Here is a 12827-nt window from a genome sequence, read left to right as displayed (position 1 = left end):
TTTTTGTCTCCCTTTTCTGTCTTTCTCTGCTACCTCACTTCTGTCCAGTGTCTATATGGCTGCTACGTCCACTCCTCCATCATCCCCACCTTCCACCGTAGGTGCTACTGGCTTCTCCAGGTAAGAACTCCTCTTTGCCTCTTTTACAGTTCACCACGCTTTAGTTTACTGAAGACTCTAACTGCCAATTCACAAGAACTTGAGTGAGTTGCATGATATCGCTTTCTATTTAGCCGGAGCATTTTCTCGTGACAGCCAGCAGGGACACATCAACCTATCCCTCCACTACCCCCTCTCGGCCTTCTCTTTTCTCTTCCCAGCTTCCATTTTCCTTATCTTTCCCAGTCATTCACTTTTCTGATGGCATTGCCCATACACGCCGTCCAGCACGGCCGGTATCTCAGTCAGCTAAAAGCTTTGCCATCTCCCCTGTCTAACAGCTGCAGTGATGGGCAGTAAAAGCATGATGGAAGAGGTTCCCTGTACAGTATAGTGTGCTTATTGTGGGTCGTCAAGTCTGCAGGCTGAGAGTGGTTGTAAATAGTAGTCCTTTGATCACCTACCCAATACGTCTCATCATTCTCGTTTAGCATGGCAGCTATTATTGTTGGAAGGTGTCTGATACAGCCATTCACACACCAACACACACACACACTGTTTTAAGGGAGCATAAAGCATACACACAGAGGAAAGGGGGTTGTGGAGACTGTGTCTGTTTGTCTGTCTGTCTATCTGTCTATCGATCAATCCGTCTCTGTGTACAAGAAGAAAAAAACATCTGTGGGATAAATATACTTTGGCTAATGTGCCTCAGTTTAAATTTAAATGTGTGTACTGACTAGACTGAGAAAACATCATCACATGCCATCGAGCCAATATCCCTTCCTCCCACAAACCCTACAACCATCCCTCCCCTCCCACATAAAATCACTGATAGTAAAACAGGAGAGCAGACCAGTGGGGGCAAAAGACAAAAGAGGAAAAACTAGGCTGAAAAATTGCTTAAATACTCTGGGAACGCTTAAAATAATTTGAGCGTTCCCACAATAAATAAAAGCCTTCACACAAAAACTGTTTGTTTTTCTATTGCTTTATGTTGGCAGTGTGTGTGACAGATGGAAATAATTACTCTAGCAGATAAAAACATGACTCTACCTTCCTATTGGGATTTGAGCAAGCAAACCCACTTTGGTTGACTTCAGCCTAAATAATCTGGTGTTCATCGGATTACTTGCGGTGACGACCACATACTGGAAGTCTTTCATATCGCACGCAATAACCCTCTCTGTTCTCTCATGATAACAGTTTATTTTACCCCTGCACTGTCCCTCACAACACAAAATGAACATTAAGCAACTTTATTGAACTGCTCTGGCCTCTACTACCTCATCCATTGCATGGTGGTATGAGCAGCACCTCTTAAGGAAATCTTCAAATATTTTCTCTTACAGCTTTTTTTCAAATGTTTTTTCTACATTTTGTGAAACATTGATTAAAGTTCTGCACACTGAACATCAAAAACACCTCAAAAATGCAGCAAACCACTGTAGTTATTTCACAGAAAGCTGTAACTCACCCAAGCTCTTTAACTCAAAGCATCAAGATGAAGTTATTGTGTCAATGAATAAGTCGTTGCCAGCAAAACGAGAGCTTCTTTTTTCAATTGTGCAAAAACAGTGTGGTCAAAATGTTTAGCTATCTCATCAGAATGACTGGAATTTCTTTGCTCATCTTATAATGTCACTGACATTGAAAGCCTACTGCACCAGTCTATTATTATTCTCATGATAACTGGCTGCTTTTGTGTCAGAGTGAATACTCTTCAGATGTTGATTTCAAGAGCACAAGGTTTTGCATTCTACTTTGTGAACCAAGAGAGCACTTACATTTGCATATAATGTGAAGAAAAACAGTTTTCTTTTCCCACAACAGCCACACAAGACAGACCGGTGCAGTAAACATGCAGCACTGCTATAGATTATCAATACCCAAAAAATAAAAAATAGTAAAATAATTATGGGATGAGTGGACGTCCTGTCATGCCCATCTCATTCACCTTCCACCAAATGCGGTGCCTTGCAGTGGATCAGAAGAAGTGCTGTGTGTAGGTGTATTTCACCTTCCTATATTGTGTTTTCTTGTCTTCGCTACACTCTCACACATCCTTATTCCTCTTCCACTTCCACGGCAGCCCCAACAGTGTTCACAAATTGTTGTAACTCTGTTGTGCTCAAGCACTATAAATACAGTATGTTTTACAATACTCATACTAATGACTTGCTCCTGTGTACTCAGCAGAATTTGACATTTAGAGTGGCTATTCTGCATGTGATGAGCTACACAATGAAATAATACTAGCATATTTAGGGGATGGCCTCATGATGGACCCCACCTCTCGCCCACACTCTGCTGGGATAGACGCCAACTGTCACTTATGAATTTATTATATTTCCATATGCATATGCAAGTAGTTGCTGGCTGTTGGTATGCTTTTTTTTTCATTTGTGTAATGGCTGAGATCCCCCTTTGGCCATTTTAGTTTAAGTGATTGGGGACAAAACCCACAGTCCTTGTTCTATGCAAAAATACTTTAATATCAAAACAACAGAATCAAATCATCCAAACCTACATTGTTTTTGGTCTTAAATCACCTTTGTGTGGTTCTTCTGTTTCCATTGTGCAGTGGAGGGATAGTAAGAGGGGATTTCATACTGAAGACTGTATAACTTTGGGAGACACCACTTGATTTGACTAATTCAGACTGCTGAATCTTCAGATTTTGTTCAGCTGAATTTCAGAATGAATATTAGCACCGAAGGAGAACTGTGGATTTCATCTTCCATCACTGACAAGGAAATGCAGTAGTAAGGAATCTCTGTGGGGCCAGTTTAGAGAGGAAGAATTTTTCAGTGATGACAACACCCTTAACTTACATATGGGTATAATGGCATTGTTTTCAGACAGGCCTAGAATGTGAACATGCTCTTTTTTCTATCCTCTCTAGCCGAAGTCAATTTCAGAGCTAGAGGAGCATGACTCGAGGATGAAAAATAGCCACATTTCCAGGGAAAGTCAGGGGAAAGTTGCGCTTGACACATACACAACACAAGGACACATGCAGACTTTCAGAAACATGTACACACCGAACTGAAAGTGAATAACACAGAGCTGAGGTCAAACTGGGTCACTCGCTTTTCAAAACTGCAACCTTCATTTTAAACCTCGCTTTCTGCCAGCTACAAGATAGACGCACATAATCACTCATGAAATTTTGAGAAGTTCACTGACTCTGCCTTTCTTTCCTTTAACTGTAGAGCATCAGTTACGAACAACTGGTTAGTGAATCCTTGGCCCCCATCTCTTACACTGCTCAGCAGTTCTTGTTACACCCACGGCTCGAGCTGCGTGTGTGCAGCTAACACATCCACTTATTCAAAGGAAAAAGCACCTTCTGCTGCCGGATAAAAAGCATTTATTTACAAACATGCATTTTCTTTGGCACTAAGCATTTCTGGAACCCCAGATTTACATCTCTTTTCAGGCAGTTTATTGCAGACCATCTGGGCTGACAAGAAACCATAGTCACAGTGATACGGTGATACCAGAGGTAAAGGATTACACTTCAGTCCATATCTCTGCAGATGCAGATAGACCTTCAGCACCTCTGTCTTTTCTTGCCACTTTCATTCAGACAACTGACAGTCAGCCTGGTTACAGTCTCTTTCGTATTCTCTCTCTCTCTTTTTCCACCTTCCTCTAGTCTCTGAACTCTCTGTCCCTGACTCCCTGTGTACCATTTGCTGTGTCCATATGAGATTTGCAGGCAGTAGTCTGTCAACAGCAGAGCAGCAAGGAGACTGGAGCTCCCAGAGCGGCAACAGGGAAAGGTCACCAGTGAGTGAAAAATGTAAATATTCAGCCATCCAGCAGCCACAGTCACGGAGAGACAGGGATGAAAATAACTCCTATTACACACCACCGACAGGGAGGGAACACAGAGGACAGAGAGGGTAGAGACAGACTGTGAATGAGAGAGTGAGATGGACACAACTTTTAAAAAGTTGAGCTGAAAAAAAACACACTGCAGGGAGAGTTGGAGAAAAAGATGCATTTAAAGATTTTAAGAAAGAAAAAAACTATAGTAGTATAGAGCGAAAGAAGACAGTGTGTATAAGTGAGTATTTTTGGATATGTGTGTAACAGTGCAAGAAATCCAGAAGGCGAGAAATGACAGACAGACGGAGTGAGGTTAGTGAAAGGTGTTTTAGGTAGGGGGTGGGGGGGTTAACCAGTGGGTGTGTGCCTCTTTATCCACTCTTTATCCACTCTTTATTGAGTCAAAGCCTGGGTAATGAGACAGGGGACAGGAATAAAGACCTGCGAGGGGGGTCTTCTCTCATTCCATTCATTTTCATTTGTTCTTTTCACCTCTCACTCTCAATCTGCTCATTCCTGCCACACTACCTCCACCTCTCTATGGCATTAGACCACTTAAGAATGTCTGGCCCATCCCCGCAAATGGCTGAGACTGAAGGAAAGTACCACCACAGTTATCTGGGGTTGCAAACAATGAATCCAAATTGCTGCTGAGACAGATAGCTGCTCAGAGCGGACTGTGTGGGTTTTTACTCCGAAAAAAGTTCCCATTTCAGTGGATTTGGTAAAAAAGAAATAATATGAAAACTGGGCTCTGTGTGATACCGTGGTGTGTTTTCAACATTGCTAACAAAAAATAGGCACACAATTCTCCATAAATATCCTGGGAATGTCTGGCCGCTCTTTAAATGCTGTTAGTTTTTCACAAAAGTGTGCATAATTAGATAATTAGATACACCTTACACAGAGTCTTTCTAGGTACAACGTGTCATGGCACACGCATACACACACACTCAGTAACACAAAGGATCTTGCCTGTCCTGGTGGCACTGATTGATTCTATTGCTCCGTGTCCCCTTCTCTTGTTTAGTGCTAATCGAATGTAATTCCCTGCTTGTGCCTCTCCATCAAATCAGACAGTGGAGTTTGTGCTGGCCGGCGGGGGCACAGAGGTGGGGATAATTATGATATTAATACGGAGGGGGTCTGAGGGGAAACTTCATTTGTCCCGCTGCCTGCCACGAACACAGAGAGGGGTCAATAGCCTCTCCCGCTTTTCCTACTTTAAAGAGGAGGAGAGAGGAATGAGATAATGAAATGACTAGTAAGGCAGGAGGGAATGCTGACGACCTTGTTTCTTCACAGCTATCACTTTCTCTCTCTTACCTTCCTCAGCTTAGGCCACTCTGCTCTAGTCTCTGTCTCACATGAATACATTATTAATATCATCATTCACTGCAGTTACATTTTTCTTATTACATTAGTCCTTCAGAGTATAATGACTTTGGAACCACTTGAATTAGTGTTATGTAGGAAAATGAGTTGTCACTGTTGTCCCTGTGATCATTCCAGCACTATTAGAAAGTATTTCAGGTATTTTAATTTATGTAATAATTCAAAGGTTACCTAATTGGACAGGCAGAGTGATAACTTTGTGATTAAAGAGAACTCTTAGCAATGTAGGCTCTGTGGTGCTGTCCATGGTGCTGAATCCTACCCTCTTCTTCTTTTAATCTTTTCTAACTATTCAACACATCAGAGCCCCCCCCCCCCCCCCCCCCCTTTTTTTTACACTTTTTTTCCTCTCTTTTTGCTCTGTTGATGTATCAAAACCACCCAGTGCTTTTGAACTCCCAAGGTATTCACCTTCTATAACAAGCTTGCCAATCTCTTCAGATCAATACGTCTGGGCCAGTTCTGTCAGCACATCATGTTCACGGGCCAACACATGTACTCATCAGGCCTCATGCCTCATACTCAGCAGCAGTGAAGACAGAGGCCTTTTTCCACCCTAGTTAACTGAATGGGAAATGTTGAGCAGCTCCTTTGCTGTGCTGATCCGTCGGTTGGTGTGTAAGCAGGATACAGTAGCTCCAGAGTGGACATGCCTGCAGGCTAAAGGCAGACAGATGGATTCTTTATATCTACCAGAGTCTTCTATTCATTCGGATCAGTTTAGTTGCCTCTGTGTTGAGCACTGGGAGACAGGTGCCGGATTCGTAGTGGCTCAGGTGATGTGTGATGACGGAGCAGAGCTGTCAGGTCCAGATTCACATCAGATACGTCCAGACTACGCAAGGCTACATAATGAATATTTCACTGAGATAAATCATGGATGAGCCTGGGCATCGTTCTGTTGATTTCACTCAGAGGGTAGAGAGTCAGAAAAACCTGGTGAGGTTTTGACTGGCTGTCTACAACCTCAGGGCAAATGGAGGCAGTAAAAATATAATTGCCTTTAGCTATGCAGTCTGTTGTTTGTATCAAATGGAAATGCACCTCTACAGAGTATTAGCTCAGATTTATAGCATATGAATTTGACTGCAACACCTGACATTACTGTTCAATTCCAAACCTCAACGCCGGACTGGCAGGAGAACAGGTGGCAGAATGTGCTATGGGAGTGCACATCAGTGTCTGCACATGCTTGTCTTTCTAGGTATGCGTGTGTGTGTGTCTCTGTGCAACAGACTTTGCTACTCTGTTACTGCACTATGGTGGGAAACCATGGTGCTCTCGGCAGGATGCTGCTGCTGGCAGGCCCCTACTCTCGCAGCCATGAGGAGAACAGCTGCTTCACGAGCATGTCAGGGTGTGAGCCATGTCCCTGTGGCTCCCCTCATTTTCCTCACTTCTCCTCCTCCCGATGTGCAGTCACACAGACACAGTTCTTTTGACGCTAACCTTCTCTTTTTACAATACTCATAAACATTCAAATAAGTTTCTCCCCCTGCTATCAACTTTGCTTCTTGACCTCTGAGCACATCTGCTACTCCCTGTTTCTACTCAGTGAGAAAATAGTTCGAAGTTTGTCTCTGCCCAGAACAGTAACACTGGGGCTTCTGACCTCTAAACAAATTGAAGGTTATACTGGTGCTTAATTAATGGCCCCTACTGGAGCACAATCTCTCCATATGATGAAAGGGAGAAGTTGAGCTAAACCCTAGAGGCACCGGGCACCTCCTTTCCTCCTGGCAGACTGATCTGTTCCTCAGTGCCTGCGACCTTTTCTCTAGGCCCGTCGCCTAGCCCACCAGCACGGCCAATTATCACAAATCCCCCGCTGCATTTGTCTTGCCATTTTCACTCTGCAGCCAAAGAGGCGTGCGTGACCATAGACTCATGCAGCCTCCTAACCAGTCTGAATCCACACAGAGAAACAGAGGCCCACAACAGGTATGTGGTGCTTAAATAATTCAGTTATCCTGAAAGGTTAAGGCTCCGCCAGTAAGGCGAATTGACATTCATCTTGCTCAAGAGTCATGCACCCGATTTCGGATAGAGTACCCATCGACATGTTTACATTTCGAGACTTCAAGATTGATATTGACACCAGTATTTTACGTTATTCTGCTTTGTTCACTGTCCAGTGCGAGCTAAAACAACTACAAAGTACTGGCCTGCAACCAGAGCTGAAAGCAAATATCTGAGTCTGAGTTAGCGAGTGCAACAAACCCTGCTCCTGATTTGATATTATCCTCTGTTCCTCTGTAATGAACATTCTCTTCAGCAACCATTTGCTGCCTCTACCATATTAGATAATAAGAAATCCCTGGGAATTGTGTCACCAGGCAGTCTTATTTGTGTTTACTTTCTGCCTGTGCGTGTGAGAAAGCACAGAACATCAGTGGATTCACAATAAATCTGTGCTGGGCCTATCTAATGTCAAGCCATGCGTCTGCCTTTGTCACTTTGCAGGCTCAGGCGTGATGGCAGAAGTGTGCACGCATCTCCCAGCTTCCCAGAGAACACTGGTCACAGCTAATGACCAGAACTGTCTGATTTGTCCTGCCCTGATTACTCCTCTGAGCCCCAATTAGCCGTGGATGAGGGCTGACATCCCGACACGATCACTTGGACGTGTCATAGTGGGAAAGATGAGCCAGGGAAAGAAAGGAGAGAGGTAAGGGGGGAAGACAGGGAAAGTGAATGTTACAAACAAAGAGTAGCGAGAGAAGTCAGCGTAAAAGCTCTGGTAGGGCCAGAGTCATTCATTCTGCATTCAGTCAGATATTGATCTCAATTCCCCTTTAACCAGCTACCACTCATCAATGTACAAACCAACAGCTCTGATTGCAATTTCTATAATTGGCAATTTTCATTGTGAAAATCAGTCTCTGTGAGAGTGTTAGCTGTATCTATTCTGAGACAGGTTGATTTCTCTGTGGGTTAGGGATGAAGAGACTAAGGACTGTTTGTGGAAAGGATATAAGACAAAGTATTAGGTCAGTGTGGTCGAATCAATTTACTAGCTAAAGTGAACACTGAAGTCCTGAGAGCCTCAACCATGTTTTATAATGAATTAAAAACAATGCAATTTCTTTTCCTAATTGTCAGTAACAAACTCTGTTATGAGTATTGCCATACAGTATCTGTTGCTTCCATTAAATATTCCTCTTCTTCTTTTCACTCCTGCCATCTTTCCCCGTCCCCCCTTTATTTTTGTCTGCCACTGTGTCTCCCCAGGATTGCTGAGCTATTGCCCCTCTGCATGTTTTGAGAAAAATCTCTTTTTTGGCCTCCACTCTCTCCCTCTCAGTAGGGGGCAGTGCAGAAGTAACTACAAGGGCATATAAGCCTTCAGAGTCAAACCAGATTTCTTTTAGTCTTTTTTGATCTGAGTAGATGTCATATTGAACACACACGCACACACACACCCTTCAATGGAACGGCTCTGCTCCTATCCCTGTCTGCTCTCCCATCTCAAAACACACCCATGCAAACCTGAGAAGGCACAGAGAATGAGAGGAGGAGGAGGGAAGAAGAGGACGACGAAAGCAAATTGCGGAAGGGAAAGAGAGGCGCAATGGCAGGAGGGGAAGAAACAAGAGGTGGGAGGGGTGGAGGTGCTTTGAGAATGGGGATTAGAGTTAGGAGATTAGAGGTAGAAGATGATATCATTTGGTAGAGATGAGCGGGAGCAAACGAGCAGTGCAAATCACGCAACGTTAACGAGCTGCCTCATAAATTACTTCAGCCAAGTGTATGCTTCAAGCTGAATCTGAAGAGGGCTGCATAGTGCAGAGGAGGCATATTGCATGTACTAGTCCCTTCCAATACATAAAGGTGTTTTTTTCCACACAACCCATAGTCAAATCTTGGGTTCCTGGTTTAAGTCAGACTGTGTATCCATTATGTGGCATCCAAACCATCATACAACTTCCATGATATTACTTTATCATGATCTTTGTGGTTGTTTGTCCTTCAGGCAGTCCACACATAACGTGTGTTGATTCTGTTCTTGTGAACGTTATATATCAGGGATGCCTTAAAGAATGCTAAAACGTTCACTAGGTCTAGATCAGATAGTGGTGATCAAAACTTAGGTCAGTGTCACTGTGATTTCATATCGGTCCTATTTTTGGTAACACAAATATCAATGTCTAGATAGAGCTCAAGAATGCATGCACTAACTTTGACAAATTTCAGTTCAAAGTTTAATAGAATAAAATGGTTAAGTGATTGCAATTTGCATGTATATCCAAATGGCAAGAGGGCCACTTCACAAAGACATCATAATTCTCTGCTTAAAACAGGAGAACATTGCAGCTCAGGAGCATGAGACTATGAGATCCCTTAGAAATCACAGGCTATGAAAAGAGTTTCAGTGTTGTTCAAGGCAGTTTCTTTTTTAGTGACTTGTCTTTTAGGAATAAGTCCACTTTCTTCACTTTCACTCTCTGGAAGACAACCAGGACAGCTGGCCTTCTGTCCCTGCACCACAAGTTCATTATTTTGCTGATACAGAGCTTCAGGTGAATGTCCTTGCATCATTTGGTGAAGCTCTTTATCAGCCTTTTTCACCCTATAAGCATAGCCTCCACCATAGCAAGTTTTATACTGGAATCATATATGTCAGTGATACCCAAATAAAATAAATTAAACACTTTATGTTATCTAAGTTTCACATATGGGTTTGGGCAGATATTATGTAAACTGCATAATACTTGATCAGCATAGGAATGTGACCACAATGTAATTTTAGTGTTCAAATTCCTTAAACCAAGTCATTTGACATGAAAATGTATATAAACCTGCATTTTTGTCCTTAAGAGAAGGAAGACAGACAGTGTAGGGATATAGATGGATGGGGTGTACGACTTTTTCTGTTGTCATGTTATTAGGGCGGGTGAGGTTGTGTAGGTTAGAGGGGGAAATATACATTTCTATTTTAGCCAGGAACCCAGCAGCAGCAGAATGACTTTCACTGGCTCTATTCTAAATATTACATGACTTCCTGACGGCAGTGTGCTGTCTGAGGCTCTGTCTGGCCTGGTATTAACCTGTCCGGATAAATCAGCCGTTTACAAAACTCTATGCCTCTATCCAAAGTACTGTTTCTTCCCTCTTGCTTCCCTTATTTGTGGCCCTCTAGCTGCTTCACCTGTTTCTTATGCACCATTTCTGCCTTTAGACGGCTTGCCATGGTGCAACCCATTTTGTCTGTGTACAGTGTGTATATGTGGAGTTACTCTGTGGTCCTCTGCCAAGGCCCCTAACGTCATATGCAGCCTGGCAGGTGACAAATAGTTTTTTAATTGCTTGCACCAGGAAAATCATTAGTCTCTTCCCTTTCCTTGGTGGGACCGGGCAGGACGTGTGTGCAATAATAATAGCCTCAGTCCGGTTTCCAGTGTGCTATTTTTGGAGCGAGTATTTTAAGGGCCATCTCTGTATATGCCTCTGAACGTGTGTACGCATAGTACAACTGTGTGACTGTTTATGTGCTTATGTGCAGCTGTGTAAGTGCGTGAATGTACACACACCTAGTAAGGGTGGGCTAAATGGTCCTGAGGTGCTTTTCCTTGGTTGTGAGTGAGGAGAGTGTGTTTGTCAACCCTGTTCCTGCCTCATGAGAGTTTTTCTCATTGCTGTTGCTATTCCCTGGGAGCGTGCTGTTTGTCTCTGTGTATGTGCGTTTTTCTGTCTGCGAGTGTGTGTACCTCTGTGTCTGGCAGACTCTGGCCTAGGCCATTGTGCTATAGTGCATTACAGTAGCAATCCACCGACACAGTGGCCAGCCAGATGAAGCCGTCCAGTTTATGGAGCAACCTGCAAACTCCAGCTGCTTTTGGTTGGGATTGTGCTTAGTGCTGAGATATAGTATTGATTTTCTCTCCTCGGTGCCCTTGCCATCCCTGCGTAGATATGCACCAGTGCTCAGCATCCATTCACTGAGAAAGGGGGAGGAAGGGGGAGAGAGCAGAGGATGATGTTTATGTGGCGATACTGACCCCATTCGTTCACACAGAAAAGGCGTGGAACGTGAAGTGGCTAGACAGCAGAGGGGAATTGAGTTTGTGAGGCTCAGATTGCAAGATGAACCCTGAATTTGATTTCTCTGTTATACAAGCATTTGTTATTATATAGCTCAACGTCTGAGGGTGTTTGTGTGTCTGGTGTCTTGTATGGGTCTATTACATGTGTGGGTTTGTTTGGATTTATGGGTCTGAAAGGATGCTGGTGTGCGTGCACATGGGTTTTAGCAAGCAGGGTACATCTGTGTGGTTGATCTTCTGCACTTTTGCCTTTGCTTTGAATCCCCCATCCTCATCCTCCATTCCTTCAACAACACGGTAAAACCAAAAATCAAAAACACGTTTAGACATTATTTGAAATTTTTCTGTGGAACCCTCCCACCTCTCCCCGGCCGCACTGCAGCGTTTTAAGTAATGGCAGTGCCTCGTCTCGCAAAATATTTCATAGATAAATGATTCAACTTAAAAATCCTATCAGGTATTTTATAAAAATAACAGTGTGTGACCTTTCTGTGAATTTTAATCTGGCGCATAAAAAAAAATCTTTAAGCAATGAAAACTGAATTGAGCCTTTAGACTGCTAGTGTTAATGATACCTTTAGGTGTAAAGTACATCAAGCATAAAAGTTCCAGTAACCACAGTGCTCTTGTCTTTGTCTCACATACGCGGGTCACATACACTGCTTTTCAAACCATATTCGACAGAGAAATGCTAGACAGCCAGGACAGAAAACATTCCTCCCATTCAGTCTTTTTAGCTGTCTTTTACTAAAGGACAGTTTATGTTCTCATGTCTGATAAATTGTATAGTTAGAAGTATCTAAGTATAAGACTACAGTGCTTGTTATGAGTACTATACATACACTGTTCATACTATACATCCTCCTGTGACTGCTAGTGGATAGTTTCTCTGTAATTCTGTATGGCTTTTAACTAATAATAAGTGCATTAAGATGACTATTGTTTGGCTATTGTTGTGAATTGGCATAAATGGGTACTAATATTTTTATGTTCTATCAACAAAAGGTTTAAGACCCTTTACTACAGTAGCCCTGAATCAAATATATTTTTTATGTTCTTCTTTTTAATTTTTTGCATGAAGAATTTATATTTTGCAGATTCCACCAATCTTTCATCAGAGTGAAAAAGATTAAGCCCATTAGAAAATTACAAAATCTGTGTCCTGTTTCACAGTTTATCATAGTGTTATATGGTGGCCCACACGAGAAGAGTCACAAATTTTGGGGGTGACTAGCCAAACAGCTGAAAGCCGTTATTCTGTATATGTATGTGTGTGTGTGTGTGTGTGTGTGTGTGTGTGTGTGTGTCTATAATCAGCCTGTGTTATCCAAGCCAAGCAGCCCTACCCTGGCAGAGCTGAGACTGGGGAGACCCGGTCTCTTTCCAGATTCATCTCTCCAGCTTTGTTTGACTAAGTAGTGCCATGGTGTTGGTGTTGGAGAGGGCTGGAGT

General features: G+C 42.9%; 1 protein-coding gene across 12 annotated transcripts in view; it reads left to right on the top strand.

Moving 5' to 3' along the window:
- Window positions 1-12827, top strand: part of camta1a (calmodulin binding transcription activator 1a) — a 282069-nt gene that overhangs the window by 219121 nt on the left and 50121 nt on the right. For all 12 annotated transcript variants that reach the window (XM_063463290.1, XM_063463296.1, XM_063463292.1 and 9 more), the window contains one exon: window positions 49-120. In XM_063463290.1, coding sequence (XP_063319360.1) covers window positions 49-120 — 72 coding nt within the window. The remainder of the gene's footprint in view (window positions 1-48; window positions 121-12827) is intronic.

The sequence above is a fragment of the Pelmatolapia mariae genome, linkage group LG20 (assembly GCF_036321145.2).
Source record: "Pelmatolapia mariae isolate MD_Pm_ZW linkage group LG20, Pm_UMD_F_2, whole genome shotgun sequence".
NCBI classification, from domain to species: Eukaryota; Metazoa; Chordata; class Actinopteri; order Cichliformes; family Cichlidae; genus Pelmatolapia; species Pelmatolapia mariae.
Note: the sequence above shows the minus strand (reverse complement) of the source record. Positions and strands in the feature narration are given on the sequence as shown.